General features: G+C 35.7%; 1 protein-coding gene across 8 annotated transcripts in view; it reads left to right on the plus strand.

Moving 5' to 3' along the window:
• Positions 1 to 18,592, plus strand: part of LOC149570526 (Biotin/lipoate A/B protein ligase family) — a 126,120-nt gene that overhangs the window by 44,709 nt on the left and 62,819 nt on the right. For all 8 annotated transcript variants that reach the window (XR_016362946.1, XR_016362947.1, XR_016362948.1 and 5 more), the window contains exon 3: positions 9,937 to 10,085. Coding sequence is in view for 4 of the 8 variants with exons in the window: in XM_089823122.1 (XP_089679248.1) it covers positions 9,937 to 10,085 (149 nt within the window). In the remaining 4 variants the exon portion in view is untranslated. The remainder of the gene's footprint in view (positions 1 to 9,936; positions 10,086 to 18,592) is intronic.

The following is an 18,592-nucleotide window of genomic DNA, read 5'->3' on the forward strand; positions in this document are numbered from 1 at the left end:
TGCCTTCATCCTCTCCATTGGGCTATAAAGGCAGGCAACCAATAAAAAAGAAGACTAGAAACAAAAATCCTAAAAAAAAAACATAAAACTATGTACATGAGGTACTTTTTGATAATTACTGGAAGTAATATTTCAGATGTTGTCCACTATGTGGCAGTGGCATTGGTGTTCTATCTCGATGTGCAAGCCAAAAATTTGTTTTCGCTTGCAATCTCGTGAATTGTGAAAGGGCCTCGCCAAAAAGAGTCAAATTTGCCTTGCAATCCTTTCCGTTCTCGCCTTTTGTCCCAAAGTAGAACAAGATTGTCAATTTGGAATTCTCCGTGTTTGGATTTTTTGTCAAAGAGAACCTTAACTTGTTGTTGGTGAGCAGCAAGTTGATGCACCACTTCATTCCTTTGCTCCTCCAATTTCTGAAGAAACATGATTCGCTTATCTAGTGACTTTGAATAAGTTTCATCTTCGATGACTCGCTTCAACTTAAGAGCTACAAGCTCTAAAGTTATCGTAATCTCAACATTGATCCCATATAACAATTGAAAAGGTGACATTCCAATTGCTTGTTTTGGAGCAATCTTGTGAGCCCACAAAGCTTCAAATAACACTTTGTGTTAGGCTCTTTGGTTTGCTTCCACAAGCTTCTTGATGATGGTCACTATATTCTTGTTGCTTGATTCCACTTGACCATTACCTTGTGGGTAATAATCTGATGCATGAGCTAGAGTTGTCCCGTGATTGAAATGAAGCTCAATTACTTCCTTGGAAGAGAAAGCAGCTGCGTTGTATGCAACAACCTTATTTGGAACACCAAAATGTGACATGATGTTTTGCTTCAGGAAATCACAAATTATTTTTGACTTAGACCCCTTGAAAGGCATTGCCTCGACCCACTTGGTAAAGTAATCCGTTGCTGCTAGGATATGAGTGTGGCCTTTGCGGGAAGGCTGATTGATGGTACCAATGAAATCAATTCCCCATTGCTGAAATAGTTCCTCAGTCATTACTAGCTTTAATGGCAGAGCAACCATCTTTTGTTTACGTACGAATTGTTGACACAATTGGCATTTTCTTACAATTGAAAAGCATCTTGAAAAAGTGTGGGCCAATAGTATAGAGCTCTTAGAATTTTATGTGCAGTGATAGGTGCCGAGAAACACATGCTTGATTATGGAAAGAATCTAGAAGTCACACGTGTTTTCTCTTGTCTACACATTAGAAGAAAATTCCGTCCATCCCATGTTTGTAAAGACCATTTCCCATAGCATGAAGCTAGAAGCTTTGAGCTTGAGAGTCCTCCATTCTTTATATGTCAAATGTAAGGGGCATTCTCCATAACTCAAGTAATGAGCCATATTGGAAAACCACTCATCTATAGTGCTGACGAACAAAATAGTACGAAGAGAATGTGTCACACCCCTTTCTTTTGATATTTCTATGCACATGTCTTTGCTATTTGGTGCCCTAGATGAATTTTCGCTATTTCGGTAATGGTTTTGTAAATGTTCCCTAAGCCAGAGAAGATCTATTCAAAACAGTGGTTTTGTTGCTCTAAATGGTATTGATTGTTACGATACATTGGTATAACTTTTTTGCCTTAAGTGGTCTATGCAGACTAACTTTGGTTTTGTAGATTGTGCCCTAGGCGGATTCTGGTTTCAGAATTCAAGGTATTGCAAATTTAAATTTCTCAATTTAATTTTATTTGAATATGCCTCAATTTGTAATTAAGGTTGTTAACAATTGATTATATGAATCAAACTAATTCTAATTAGTAATGATTTCTTAGTAATGGCAAATTTAGAGATATGATCTTATTAATCAATTAAACATCAATGTTTAACCACTCACTTTGGTTGGATGCAGGAAGTAACGCGATCAAACCCGAAGGGGGGAAAAGGTATCACCGGGAAAGGGGATGTTGGATGGTCGAGTTCTAGACAACTTGGAAGTGGTAAGATTTGACAAATTGTACTTAGGTGGCCAAGTTGACTAAGCTCTAGGGGTGCACCTCTATGTTTCCTCCTAACGCAATGTACAATTTATCATCTTAAACTTCTTCTTGACCAATCTAATTTCATGGAGACTGGCAAATAGCCTATCCTACCTTATTACCTCCACTCCTCCGATCATGATGTTTCTGTCACCTTAATAAAGTTGATATTAAATAGAAACTGGAACTTTATTATAATTACAAATGTAACAAATTTAAAATTATAATAAATTCATTTTTTACTGACCTTATATTATATTGCTTCATCCCTAAATTTAGCGGCTCCCATAGTGTGTCTCAACAAACCTTTGGAAAAATTTAAAAGAAAGGAATTGCGATTGTGATATGGGAGGAGCCTTGCACGATGGGAAGTTGGCGGAGAAGAAGGGCCACCTTAGACAATCGGACAGTGTTGATTCCAAACGATGCCATGATGCAAGTAAACACGGAATTAGAATGGGAAGAGAAACGAATTAGTTTTTTGATATATCACCCTGGGATTTCATTTTGTGTGGGAGGAAACTAACAAACTGGAGATAGCTAGTGGAAACAACAGAGGCTGAGGACAAAGTATCGGCTGTGAAACTGTGAATGCTAAAGGAAGTCCATTGTCAAGCATTCACTCTCCTTAAGCTTAACATGCATGACTCTTTCTCTGCAAACTAATATTGATTCCTTGAACAATCAATCATCTTGCACATCGTAGTGATGTTGAGTGTACTCACTGTTTTAAAAAACAATCTTCTCATGTGAAAAGTTTGGGAGAACCTTTTCTTTATGCAATCTTTGATGCCATGTAATATTATTGTCTTATTTGTTTGCTTGCTTACTCCTTAATAGAAGAAATGCGAGTGTCGTACGTTTTATTCCGAATATATATTCAACAAGAGAAATATTTTCTGAGCAATCACATAGGATGATTTCTAAGCTCTCGACCCAAGGTGTCTTGACAATGCATGGAGTAAGGAAATGACAAATTGTTTCTTAGTGGGATTCTATAAGGTCATTATTTCTTTTTAATAATGTTAGGAAATCACAGAGCTCCTTCCTGTTATCAAGAACCGAACCTTGTTCTCTTTCTATGTGAAATAAGCATTCAGAGTGACAGGTCAACTCAGCTCATTAATTACGCAAAAAATCTGATGCAGTCGGCGTGCTCGTATGAAGCCAGTTTAGTATATGAAATATCAGAAGGCATGATGAACTTAGGATAACATTAAAGTCGGTTAGAGTTGCTTGAACCATTTTATTGAATAATAATCACAATTATAATTTTATCAACAACTCTGATCCCAACTAATGTAGTTTTAATATAAGATGAACTCACATAGAGACTAGTAAATTGGGAAGAATGTAAGGTTATTAAATTAGAAGAAAAACCCAAATCAAACCATAAAAGAGTTCAATCTAGCATATCATTTCTCGGGTCTGTTAGATTAAATTTAGAGCAATTGGGTACCTGGGTTCTGGGAGTATGTCTTTTGTGGTATTCAATCAACATTCTTCTAAACAGGCCATTGAGGATTAACATTCTTAAAGTATGGTTATGTTTGTGACATCAAAGCTTAATAATTTTCCAAATAAGGAAGTGACAACTTCCAATAGGAGGAATACACTAATAAACTGCTTGCTCATGTGGAACCTTAATTGGCAAGGAAATTGTCTCTACCCGTGTCAGGAATTGCTCCATATCTAAAAGTATCCATGTAAGAAGGTTTGGTTTGTTTAACCCAAGGTTGAGGTGTACTAATGCATCAACACATAAGAATATTACCACCCACCTAGTTGAGGCCTTAGCAGACGCGAGAATTCATAATTGACTTATTAGGATAAACACCTAGAAAATTGACCAATAACCTATAGTCAAGCAGGAAGGTGAGATGTTAACTTCCAAATGGCAAATAAAATTCTTGGCCAAGGTACATAATAAGGAAAGTCAACATGGAGTCACCGGATACAACCATGTCAGGCTTCATACCAGAGTAGTAGATGACTACAGGGTATGACTGACCCTGTTCTAGGTGGCTCTACACTAGATTCCTAGGAGTCTTGACTTTACCATCTGCTGTCCCTCACTGAGAGCTGGGTCTACTTCATGTCTTGAAGCAGCCTAGGGGATCTAGTACGATTCATGGTTGGTGATTAAACACCCGAGTGATACCTTTCCCTCCCATGATCAAGACACGAGAAACATTGATCACACAGGACCTCCTTCCATCAGCTCGAGACCCTTTTCCAAAAAGAACACGGTATTTTATTTGGTTTGTTGCAAGTTCATGTTAGAATAGAATAAGTGTTTCCAATTTACTTAACCTTGTTTCAAAAAAAAAAAACATAGTTGTTCACTCTCAACTCAATAACATTAACAAGTACTTTTTTTAAAACTTAAACAAGTATATTAGAATTAGTGAACTTTGTTATCAAATTTTAGTATGTTTCTCTATTTGTAACAGTACATTTTCAGCCATAAGCTGACAAAGACCCTTACCTCGGACCAACTTGGTAGGTCTTATCTCCATATCATATTCCTGGATCTTGGCAATCTAGTTTCCTCTCATTGTACCAAATTCTTGTTGTCAAAATGGTTTTATCAGTATATTGTGGTGAATCAGTATATTAACAGATTTGTCAATTTAAAGTTTAATTCAAACAATTAATGTCAAATGCTATAATGAACAATTATGCACATAAACACAGAACACAATTTTTACATGGAAATCCAATGCAAGAGAAAGCCACGACAAATAATTGCTTTTATATAAACTTGATCTTTTACAAATTGGTTTGTTGGCTCCAACCTACTAGAGGCTACGACCTCCATGTTTGTGAGCACCAACTCACTGGAAGCTCCAATTCCCACACTTCGCAGGCTTTGACCTACTGGAAGCACCAACCCCACTAATGTCTTTGTGAGCACCAACCCACTGCACAAACACTTCTCTGCCTTGATACTGTTGCTTACTTCAACTTCAATTGATGGTGGATACTGTGAAACTACGCCAGCCAATATTTTTCTCACACTTTCAGTTATATCTTTAATAAATATATATCAGATTTATAATTTTATATATATATATATAATTATAAATCTGATATATATATTGATTGGTAAGAGGCCGAAGCCAAAATTAATTATTATTATTTGTTGTGATAAATTATTATGATTATTAATTAAGCTGGAGTAGATTTGAACCCAAGACCTCCTGGATTGGAGGCTCACAATTTACCTGTTCTAGGCTCTTGCCTATATAATATATTCTTTTATTACACATACCTTTCTTGTATTTATAAATATCAGACTAAACGTCTGAATATATTGTTTGCTTTACTTCTCTCTTTACTCTTCAATTACTGACTTCTTTTCTTACACACCACACACTACTGATTTTTAATTCACTGCTTTACATCTGCATATGCTCCCCCTTTTGTAATCTTCTTCCACTTATTATTTTGCGATCTGCACATCACCCACTTCACATATATTTCATTCTTTCACAGTTCACTTACTCCACACACTTTATTCTTCCCCTTTTCTTAATCACTTGTCTCCCTACATCTAATATATATATCAGATGAATAATATAATAATAATAATATATAGTCTGCACTTTTTACTCATGTATGCTTCATTCTCACTTATATTTTTCAACACTACTGATTGGAGATTAGCCTTTTATATATTTATATATCTCATTACCAAAGGAGCTGACTTTTCAAATACTAAAAGTCACTTTACTAAACCGCACCTCTTCATAAATAAAGTTTTCAGTAGTTGTTATAATAACCTCGCGAGTCCTCTTTTTAAACCATTTGTATATGTATATAAATATCCAGTGATGTAAGTTTTCATAGACCCAATATTTTCTGAAAGTGCAATATATACGTTTTGGTCTTTATTCTTTAAACCGAGTGATGTGGAGCAACCCATCACCGCCTGAGTATGCTGCTTACCATGATCATCGTTTCTGAATTAAAGTACATACTCCTCATATTATCACTGCACTGACTTCATATATTGTTAATTGTGATCTTCAATGATTCGAAATTAATCAATTAGGCTTCTATATGTCTTTTGCATCCAATATAGGTTTTCACTCACTGGAGTTTGTGTTTTCTGACCATGCCTTTTTATTTTATTTGTTACACTCTAACTCTCTAACGTATGGTGATTGGACATAATTGCTGTTGACTCCAACTACAATCAGTGCATCAGGAATCCCTGCTATAGCATGTCTTTGGCTCACGATGTGCATATTTTTTATTATTTCTTTGACTGTATATTTTCCACGAATTGTATCTTCCTTCAAATCGCACAGAAAATCTATAAATGACATATTTTATTTATTTATATACGTCACTGCTGGGACTATCGTCGACAGTTTATTATTGTCGTTGTTCTTCATCCTATATTCTAATTCCATTTTCTATTGTTTTATTTTTGAAATGGAGATTGATTTTATAGCATGTGGATGTCAGCGTTTAAGATAACATTTGAATATAGTGTGTAGATAAATCACTAGAACATTTGCATTCCTATCATTGGAACAACAGAGGGACATTCATACCATTTTCAGCATCTCTATTTGTTTCATATTCTAAATCAATTTAATTATTTGCGACATATTCAAATGCTTAAAAGTTATCGCTTTTAACCATTTTATCGGATTTTATAGAAATCCTATTTTAATCCATATTATTCATCATTGTTTATAACTTCGTTGTCCATGTTTTATGTATTGCTGGCTTTGTTCTTATTTTCTGGTCTATATGTTCAGATTCCTTAATTGAATATACACGAATATATATTGATTACTGAAGATTAGCTGCACACAATCCTCGTTGCTGCTACACACGTATATTGTTTAATATCTGATGCCTTGGGTTCACTGTCTTAGCCATAATAAACTCTTCATGAACCCGATGCCTTCAGAGTTTAATGACATGTATACATATGTGACTTCTTTGAAGAAATTACTTCTATTACTTATACTTTCACTGCTGCACATCTCTAGCTTTTATACAAATAATTGAGGAGTTTGTCGTACGGTTGCTACATGGTAGGATATACATCAAAACAGTCCTGAATCTAATCTCCATATTATATGATAGCTGTCAATATTGGAACTTGAGAGAATATTTAGATATCATTAGCTTGTTGGTTATGTACATGCAATTTGGCTATGTTTTGAAGAATTGTTTATAGCCATGCTTCAACCCTTTGCACCTTCATAACTGGTAAGCTTTGTTACTAATTTATATGTCTGCTCGTATGTCCTTTGTGAATCTTTATAGGTAATCTTCTTCCTTTAACTCTTTCTGTATCTTACTTCTTCTATTCAACTGTGAGACATATACAGGCCTTCAACTTAGATGTATATATTGACTGATTCTGTGCAGCACAATACTCTTTCATGTCTTCTTAACTCCTAAGAAACATCTGCATCTTCTTAATCATTGTTTTCCTTTTTATTTATAGCATTAGCAATATGATCATGTATACAAGTGTTTTGATCCTTTGACATTGATGATGGTTATGCTTATGTGTTTGTTCTATCTTATGGAACCATTTGACATCAATGACAATTCTTCCATCGGGATTTGTAGTTTGCTTCAGAGTTCAGAGCCTTTGACTACATTGATGTTCCACATGAGGATGCGATTTTGTTACTTATTACATTTATATATATCTAGATCAGCTTGTTTGGTTTGTTTACTCATTTTTTGACTCATTAGAGGCATCAACTTATTGAATTTCTTAAAAAACATGCAATTTTAATTAAATTTAAGTCATTTAAAAAAAATTCCGATATTTTCTTGAGAAGTTGCCAGTTTCTCTCTGATATTTGCTGAGAAAACTTTTGTTTGCCTCGCTGTTAAGTGGCAGAGAATGTGATTTTGAACTATGGGTGAAAAGACCTAATCCAGGAAGGCCTGTTCAAGATCACCAAGTCCAAAGACTTGCATAGCTGTAGCAGATGGCAGCCATACCTAGTAAGGGCTCCTTGATTGTCCTTTGAGATATGCTGCAAGCCTAGGGTGCTCGGATCCGATTTATCCATACAAACCAAATCTGATCTACAGTCTTGGAGGGGTGTTTGAAGGTCTTTGGTTGATCCATTAAAGTCACTCAAAGTAATGATGTCACCCATGGCAGAAAACCTGGTAATGTACTCATGTAGGTCCTCAAAAGGGTCACTGCTTTTTGTGCTATGGGCTGCATAGTACGGGGAAACCAATGGAAAGTAACACACTGTGATGAAGATGTCCCTATAATGTGCATCATCCAGCCAATGCAAATCCACATGAATTTGTCAGAATTGTCGGAATGGACCACAAAAGTCATGCCAAAAAGGCTTTTATCGACCAAACAGGCAACTCCACCAAACACCATTACCCCATCGGAGCACCTGACCTCATCCATAAACACAGAATCACTGATGACTGAAAATGCCAAGAAGAGGAAATGCCAGAAAAAACTTTTAAAACATTAATATTTTGTAGATTGCCTTTTTTATTCTTAGTCTGCCTTCTAGTTGCGCTGTTGTGCCCTAGGCTGTCTATTATGATTATCCCCTTTATTGTGTTCAATAATGCCTCAAAAAACTTTTAAACATCAATATAAGGTGGATTGCCTTTTTTATTCCAAGCCTGACTAGTTTACAGTTGACTTTTGGCTATTTTGGTGAGTTTTTCTATAAATTGCTCGAAATTTATAGGATAAGGTGGCATTGAGTTATTTTGTGAGCAGCTTATTGCACTTATGGTGTGCGAGTACTTGTGCATCCGGCAAGTAACTGTCATTTTTGTCAACTATTTATGAAGGAGACTTGTATGCATACTTTTGTCAAGTTAATCTTTGGCAGCAGGGACATACCATGTGTCAGATGTCAATGCTTGGACACATAAATCTTTACCGATCCAAATTGACATGTAGCTAATTTACTCTATCTGTAGTTGTATAACTTGTGTTTTAGCTCAATGTTTGTGATCTTATAATGGCTGAAAGATTAATCATTTTGGCTTGTTCATTCCCCGAAGTTATTCTTCACTTGAGTAACAAACAAGAACCATGGAAATAACTAGTCAATCAAAATGACAGATACCGGCTTTTGAATATGTCAGTATATAGTATACAAAGTAAGGAAAGGTCCCAAGTGAGTGACTGCAGCTTGCAAGAAAGATTCCCAGAAGGTCTAAGGGTCAAGATGGTTATAGGGCGTTTTGTAATCTGAGTTTGGATAGGTGGTAGATGTGTGGTTTGGTGATGCATTTTGCCAAACAACTGATGTGATGAAGTTGTGAGTAACCTATTAAATTTGAGAATAATGAAGTTGTGAATAACCTATCAAATTTGAGAATAAATAAGTTGTAAGTATTCTATCAATATCAAGAATCTGTTTTTATTTCAGCTAGATTTTTGTACAGATGATTTTGCAAAATCAATAAAGAACATTTTCATATACTATGACAACCACTGAGCCATCTGAGTGGTTGATAGCTGTTGATTTGACTTTCAACCTTACCATGAGTCCTAGTTTGAGTAAATGTATCTGTTTTACAACTGCTTTTGTCTACAGTTTTTATTGTACTTCTTGTTGAAAGCAATGGGATTATAAATTTTATGCCCCCATCTTTTCTTCAACTGTTGCACTGTTCATGCCTTTACCCTATTTATGATGGAATAATTTTTTGTTCGAGTTTCATGCCTTTATATTGTGGACCCCATAATTCTGCTGTGGGTAGTAAGAAATTGTTTTTGGCATTTTGGCATCTAAGATGTCATACATGAATATTATATAGAATATGTTGATATAGGGCTATCCAGTTGCAAAAGATCTAAAGAACACCATAGAGCACATCCTTTTCTTTTATATTGTCATATAATTTGTTGGTACTTATGCTCAATATTATTTAAATGCTGAAGTCTTAGTGTTGAATATCCCCAGACTATGCTCTTGGTGATCGCAAGTTTGGTGGTAATGCTCAATCTATAACAAAAGGTCGGTGGCTTCATCATACATCATTTCTGTGGGATTACAGAGCTCAAAACATGACATACTTGAAACTTCCATCTCGTGCTCCAAAATATCGTCTGGTACTTGTTTTATTTTTTTATTTCAAATTGTCATTTCTCCCTATTATGACTATTTCTTATTTATTTACATTAAATATTTGTAGAAAGTTTGAAACTATGATGTTACTCAAACCAAAAATGAAAAAGCCTCTAGTTTTAGGAGATTTTCAATCTGCTCTCATTAGTTATGATCTGCTTTGCAGGCTTCAAGTTCTCTAGCAATTGTCTTTTTAAAAAATATCTATGTGCCTCTTTTCTGATCACATCTATGTATATTTCACAGGTAATACAATGCAGTTTCACTTGTTTGGTTCTGGAAAAATATCCTTGGTTGGTTTTAATTGAAAATGAAAACTAAAACTTGGAGACGAGAAATTTAACATTCAGTGTGCTGAAAATACCCAACATGCCATCTATTTTAGAAATAACAAGAACAAGTAAGTCATTCAGTGATTACATTACAAAGTCAGTCATCATGTGATGATTTATTGGGGTTCAACTGTCTGGTTTCAAGATAAATCTAAATTACATGAGTATGGTTCACACAAACCTATCTCTTGTGCCCATGAATGGTCCAATAAGCAGTAATTGCACCTAGATGATGCTTGTAGGGGTGAGAACTTGGACTTCAAGGAGGTCATTGATCTTAAAAAGGATCTGGCCATTGTTCTTCATGGCATGGGAATTGGTATAATTTCTTTAATGCTGGAGAATGTGTAGGGTAGAATGGGACATCCATGTGTAAGCTTTGGTGTTCAAGAATATTTTCAAAACTGGAGTATTTTGCCTACTTGGCCAGAGTCACCGGTTTTAGCAGGCATCATATGCATACTTGTTGAGGTGAATGCATCATCTACCATATAAAACTTGCGTAGACTGCAAATAATACACAAATGTCTCCTTGGTAGATGCAGCAAATTTGTCACAACAGGCTGTGTGATTTTAGTGATGTTACAGTTCTCAATTTTTTCTGGTCTTGGTGTTTGCTCTATTCTCTTAGAGAGCTATAAGTTGAGTTTAAATTCAGTTGTGTGTGATGTTTCAACCTAAATGTTGAGGTGGTGCGGATTCCCTTGGCTGTGTACCCAAGACTGAGAATTGTTGTGATGTTTTCAAACCATGGCTCTGTTGCAAATGGGGACCCCCTCTTTTTGCTTTGTGGTGTAGTAGTTGTCTTAGATCATCCCAGTTTGGTAGCACCTCCTGAGGTCTCGAAGTCAATGACATGAGCTTGAGTAACTTGAGGTGCAAGTCCTTGCCTAATTATGAGGTCTGAATTATACAGGGATTAAGGTTGTCAAGCGATCCAACTCCCAGTGAAAGTCTTCACATGCCATTGAATGAAATTCCTTTGTATTTGAGCTAAGTTACCATATTCACTCGTTTAGGCTAGAAGTCGGGAGTTAATTCGGAGGTCATTCTCATTGGGTTCGAAATCGCATCAAATTTGTCTGCAATCTGAGACATTCACCCCGAAGTCGTCAAGCAAGATTGTAGATGCCTTCGTGAGTGAATTTAAAAACTTCCAAATTGCCAATGTGAGCTTGACACAAATTTTGAGCGCATGGTCAATGACTTCCAGTCACGGGCAAATATTTGACTAAAAATAATATTCTTCAACTTTTGTTTTTGCACACGACACTAATCTAAACACACGACATTAGTTTTAGCTTTTAGGTAAAAGGTTACCTAAACGCACATAATGCACACTAATCCATAGTCTTTGACGACGACACGACAACAATGAAATAGTGATGTCTGTACTAGAGAAGTTAGAACAAAAACGTGGTCGAGAGGTCTTGTTTGGTCTCAATCGACAATAGAATGCATCACATATAGTATTTGTGGTACCCACGAAAGCTGTAACTCCAACAATATTCAGTTTTGCAGCTATGTGGAAGGATCCATACTTAGAGACAATTGATCCTTGAATTTGTAGGATTGTGTTAGTTTTCCGAGATCGCTACAAATGTACCAAGCACTGCCATGTATTTGGTTTGTGTTTTCCAAATGCGACAATCATTCATTTATATGGAGAATGAGATACGAAGGGACATGTCCATTCATAATGACAATCATTATTATTACATATATACAAATTATATATATATATATATATATATATATATATATAATCTCTTGCTCAAATATATATATTATAAAAATATAGATATGTATATATATATATATATATATATATATACATCTCTTATAAATTAAATACATATACATATCTACACTAGAGATCATCAGGCTGAAGCTACAAAACTTCAACACTCCCTCTTAGCTAGGGTGGATAAACACAAGACATATATTACACCATTGGTAATATTAGTAATGGTATTTTAAGGATATATTTGATCAGAAGATATCCACCATTTTGATCACGAGTATTGGTCTTCCAAAATATCAACACATGATATTCATCAAATACTTTAAGTAATATTTTGATATCACATTTGATATCATGAATATTGGTCTCCTAGAATATTGACATTCAATATTCACCAAGTATTCAAATAAGGTTTGATATCACATTTGAAATCACAAGTATTTGCCTCCTAGAATACATGATATTCATTAATTACTCATAAATGTTTGATATCACATCAAATATCATAAGTATTGGTCTCCTAGAATATCAATGATATTCACCAAATACTATTTGAGTAATGGCCTTATAGAATGTTGAGATGTAAGATATTTATCAAGTACTGTGAGTAATGGCCTTCCAGAACATCAATTCGCATGATATTCACCAAGTACTCACATGATATTCACCAAGTACTTTGTGTAATGGCCCTCCAAAACATCAATTTGCATAACATTCACCAAGTACTCAAAAAATGTTTATAAGGTATGTGCAAATGCATTCTCATAATGCCTACCTTACAAACATCCACAATGCAAAGTATAATCTATCATCATTTGCATAGACATTGTAAGATATCCATTATAATAGAAAATTAAGCTATCGTAAGATCGTCATCTTTCAATAACTTTTGCAAATACAAGTGATAATCATTTGTAAGTTGTCACTTCCTCATGATATACACAGGGGGACAGGTCCATACACACACAACAAGTTTATATGAAGTCACCATAGATATTGTCATGACATCCTCCGTGAACCATATTAGAGAATAAGGTTTTTACCTCAAACTTATCTCTCATAGAGAGGAATGTATTACGAGGGACTGCACTTTGAGTTTCTTCTTGACAAAGAAACACTAAGCTTTTGACCTCCTTGTCAAGGGTATTTCCAGTGAAGTGTCAAAACTCCCTCTAAATCTGATATCAACTTTTGAGCTCCTTGTTCAAAGTTATCTCTAATGAAGTGTCAGATGTCAGACTCTCTTAGTTCACTTGAAACATATCTTCTATCTTCTTGCTTTCTTTGTCTAGGGTTTGCCTCTAATGAACTATCAGATTCCCTCTGAATCTGATATCAATCTCCCCTTTCTTGCAAGAACATACTCGGAGGAAAAGATCAAGGCAAATAACTTTTATAATAGAAATACAAATAAGAGAGATTTACATCATTAGGAATACAATACTTAGAAATTGTGCTTTAGAAATACTTATGTAGTTAAAGGATAATGCCCTTTAGACAATACTTGATCCACTTTGGCATTGCTGATAGATTAATGTTCTCATAGATACTTGATTAATTACATTCCTTGTGTCTTCCTTATAAAGAATGTCCAATAGAAATTATGTTATCTAATTCTTCCATTTTCTTCCTTAATTTATATATACATATTTCATTATCAAAACGATTATGATAGTGAAAGACATATATGTTCATTACTAGAGATCACAGATTTAGATTTATATTCTCACCTTTGATAGGGCTGTCCAAGGGTAGGTTGGATTCCACCCTCACCTTGAACACCCTTGTTTAAGTCCCCCTAAAATTCTGCTCTTCTTCACACTTGCAATTCAACATTGAACCTGATCCCGCCCTCCCCGAGTGCATAATTTTCTAACATGTACATGTTGAAATTGTTTAAAATTGGGTTTAAAGATACAGATTTTCATGTCAATTTCAACTATTTGATCTTAGGATTTGAGGGTGAAATTGAATTGATGATTAGAGATAATTTGGATTAGAAAATGCAAGGTTTATAAGGGGTTTTCATATATCCATTTAGGGGTTTAACACAAATTTTTCTTGTTTGCAAGGTGAAATGGAGAGGACTATGGAAGAAGATTTTCACTTCAAGATTTGAAACAAGGCAAGGATAAGGAAGGGCTGCAATGCCCAAGATAGCATGGAAACTTCAATCAACATCAAGTCGCAAGTGGTTCATCAAGAAGACAAGCAAGATGATTTTCGAGATAAAATGCTGAAGTGTAGATGCATTCCATTTTCGAATTCAAGTTATCAAGATGAAATAAAAATACTAGTTATATTGGAAGATTGAACAAGTCTACAAGTGAATCATCACAAAATTAAATTTTCTTCGGAAATCCAAGTACAATTGGAAGGATTCAATATCATGGAGCACCTACTCACTTCTACAAGACTAAGGCCAAGACATCAAGATTTTAAGTACAAGCGAGTTCAAAGGTCATATCAAGGAGAAGGTTTCAAGATGAAAGGGATAGAGAAGGTCCATGGAGATGAAGCAATTTGGGAAAATGAGCCATCACGATCAATCAAAGACTTTACAATGTAGAGTATCAAGAGATATTTCTTTATCTCCAAGGAGCTGATGAAGTCTACAAGATAGGCATGCTGAGGTGGTGCCCATTCATCTTCAACCAATTAGGACACTCCAATACAACGTGCCCAAGATCATCCAATCAATTGATTCCAAGTGTACATGTGGAGTCCACTTGATATCTCTACCTAGCCAATTTTCTCGTTGGTTCTAAAAACCAATGCAATTTACTTATTGGCCCATATGCTGATGCCTTGTAGTAATTGGAAAAGCATTTAATACTTGTAGTTGGTAGCTACGTTAGAACCTTGTTGGATGAATTTGGACCCTTGATCTTAAATTAATCTGGGCCGTTCATTGTACTTGTAGAAACTATATAAGCCTTGCTCAAGTCATTTGTAAAGAGAGACTTGAAGAGATCGTTGCTATAATATTGCCAAAATTGTCCTTAATTCATTGCTGGTTTTCATGGTGGATTACTTATATTATGTTGGAGTATTGCATGGTTTCTACATTTCCTCACTCAGATTAGGATTTATAGATTTTGAGTAGAAGTAGAAGTAGATGAATGAAAAGCACTGTTGATTAATGGTGAAGTTAGTGTTCGTACTTTTTGGTATTTTTTGATTGCAAACAACAATATAAGGCTAATTTGGGCCTAGTGGCATGCATTTAACGTGAATTGAAAATTTTCATTTGGACTGCACCATCTTTGAGTATTTGAGTGTTCACAATATGAAAATCATTCTCTCATCTTTAGAAGATTGCATCCTCCTATGCATGGTTGATTTGGTGAAGCAAGGATTGGCTGAGTTTCACCCCATCTTCAACAATCTCTTGCATTTTTGGAGTTAGATTACATTTCCTAAACCCAATCTCTTTGCATTTTGTTTTATTAGAAGTAGTTGACAAGCTTAAGTTGCCAAATTATTCAACATTTGCAAAGTTGATGGCTTATTGAATAAATAGCGTAAGTATTGAAGTGATTACCTTCAAATCGCATGACAAAACTAAGTTAAGTCCAATATTGGAAGGAAGCTTGGGTTGTCTTGGTTGATCAACATTTTCATATATCTAGCATCTAATATTCCCCATTAAAGAGAGTTTGATATTTGGTGTTCTATCCTAGGATTCTTAGTGTTTTGTCCTGCATGTTGGAGTGGTCACAAAACACACATCAATAGGACCCACTCACAATTGGGCAGCCATATGTCCACAAGGGGCCTAGCCTGTGTTGGTAGTTTGGTGGGGCAAAAAAAACACTCTTAATGTTGGTGGGTGCTATTCACCATTATTTTAGAAATTCGGCTTAGTGGTTACCTTGGTTGGTATTAGAGCTGAGGTCTCAAGGTCAATCCCAATGACGTGTGGTGGGTTATGATGTCCTAGCCTAAAAGTTGTGGATTCCTGCTCTCTCCATCCTCAACTGGCTCCTGTGGATGTGCAAACAATCCAACTTGCAAAGATTGATCCCATCTATTGCAGATGATAAATACCCATCCCACAAAGGATGGTACAACCTTGGAGCCAGTCCACACTGATGCATCACCAAACACTTTTGTGCATGGATCAAAAAAGAAGTGATTAGTATTCCTCCCTATGTAGTCATGGTGAAAAGATCCCACATTGGTCAATGGTTTACCGCCATAGTTTTGAAGATAACCCCTGTTATCCTATTCATCACCAATACTTGCTGTAGATGTAACTATAGGATAATCTGATGCAACATGTGGTTCTCAGCTTATCTCAATTGATGCACTTATCCCAATTGTATCAACTACACCTGAAACTATGATAGGAGTAGCCACCTCCTCAACCTGCTCTCAACCATAGTCGATGGATGTAAGCTCATCACCAACTGGTGCTGTAGGAAACTAAACTGTTTACAAATGGTGAAAATTGTGCCAAACTCAACTCCACGATAAGCTCCTCCAATTATGATTGTGACTCCTGAAGGGCCACTTGGGCATTCTTTAACGAATCCATAGTCACCTCTAGCTTATGGGTGAGCTTATGTACCTCCTATTAGTGTAGTTTTTTATTTTTCCTATTTTGCTAGGTTTTTCCTACACTTTTAATAATCTCACTTAGGTTAATAAAGCATGTCTTATTAGGTGAATGGGTGTGAGGTGTCACCTTCCTACATGTGAGCATCCATTAGCTATCTTTAGTCCGATAGATGGTTGCTCCTCATTGGTTGGTGTTGGCACCTCCTCCCTCTTCCTAGCCTATATAAGCATGCTACCTGGCTTATATTTGCATCTCTCTTGTTTTTGCATCCTCTTAATGCTATTTTGCTTTTAGCATTTGCATTTCTTTTTTGGAGAATAACTTTGTGTTGCTATTTTGATTTTGTATCATTTGCATTCATAGTTTAGATATTTATTCTTTGCACTAGTTTTTGGGTTATTAATCTTTTCAAATTCTAACATGGTATCGGAGCTTTTCTACATGCAAGAGTAGATTTTAGTTTCCTTATTTGAGAGATTCAGGGGGGGCTAATAAATCTTATTGTAAATTTTTGAAAAACCCAGTATGCTCTTCTCTCGCATTTTCGAATGATCTCGAGAATCAGAAAAGTTTGACAAAAACATTTTTAATCTCTAAGTGATTGCAGCATTTTTGGTTGTTCCAACGTGTCCAGCAGGCTTGAGAAAGTCAGATTTGGCTTTCATTTCACCGAGATCAAAGATCGTCATACAAGTTGCAAAACTGGCGTTTCAATCTCAAATCTAACAACCAACTTGCATATTTGGTGTTTTCAATCAATATTGCAGGTTCCAGCATGCCATTTATTGACTTAGGTAGCTCATTCAATCTTTTCATGACGTCTTTTGGTTGCTGGGGTCTTTTTTGGTTGTTGGGGGCGTTTTTTTGTTGTTAAAGGTGTCGGATTTACACTATAGCTACATCTTCTGTACATCAGCAAGAGAAATGCTTTCTGGGTTTTGTTTGCAGCCCTGAAAAACTATCTGGGTATTTTTTAGATTTTGCATGCAATCTATATATTTTGCAGGATCGAGCGCGGAAAGCTACAGCCGTACCCCTCTTCGTTGGCAGTCGCAAATTTGAACGCAGTTTTCAAATGTCTCGTTCTTGCTGATACGGACTCTGATTTTGACGATTCTTGTTATGACCTTGGCTATTTTTTTGTGCTCTATCCACTAGTGGAGTTGTTTTTTTATTTTCATGCATAAATTTCTCAGAAATTGCAGATTCTTGGCCGTAACTGTGCACAGTTCTCGTTTTGAAAACTTTGAAGGATCCTAACTTTCTCATATGATCTCGTATCGAGGCGATTCTTTTTTGAAAGTGCATGATTTTTCGAGTAGATCACAATGGTGCTATTTGTTTCCTTGATTATTGTGCCTAAGTTTCACTTTCAGCATATGCTCTTCATGAGGGTTTGTAATGCATTGAAATTAAGACCGCTAAGTATTTCTTTCTATTGGTAGTTGTAAACGCACTAAAATAAAGTGCCAAATCATATTTCTTTTGGGGGGGGGGGGGGTTTGATTGAGTAAAAAGGGGGGGGCGCATTGTCGTGGCTGGGTTCTCTTCTTTTTAGCATTTCTTCTCTGCATTTCTTCATCATGGGTCAAACAAATATGCCCATCCTAACTCCATACAATTACTTTGAGTGGAAATCACACATGAAAATTCACTTAAGGAAAGCTAGATTAAATAGGATAACTATGGCACTTGAAATTGAACCTGATAAAGATGAAGATAAACGTAAGTGGTTTAACAAATGTGATGAGGCATATGGAACATTGTGTTTTTCTGTTTCTCTTGACTTGCTATTTCACATTGAGTCTTTGGATACACCAAATGAAATATGGACAAAGCTAGAAACACTAT

The sequence above is a fragment of the Cupressus sempervirens genome, chromosome 3, assembly GCF_028749045.1.
Source record: "Cupressus sempervirens isolate cs-2001-9-10 chromosome 3, ASM2874904v1, whole genome shotgun sequence".
In the NCBI taxonomy this organism is placed as follows: Eukaryota; Viridiplantae; Streptophyta; class Pinopsida; order Cupressales; family Cupressaceae; genus Cupressus; species Cupressus sempervirens.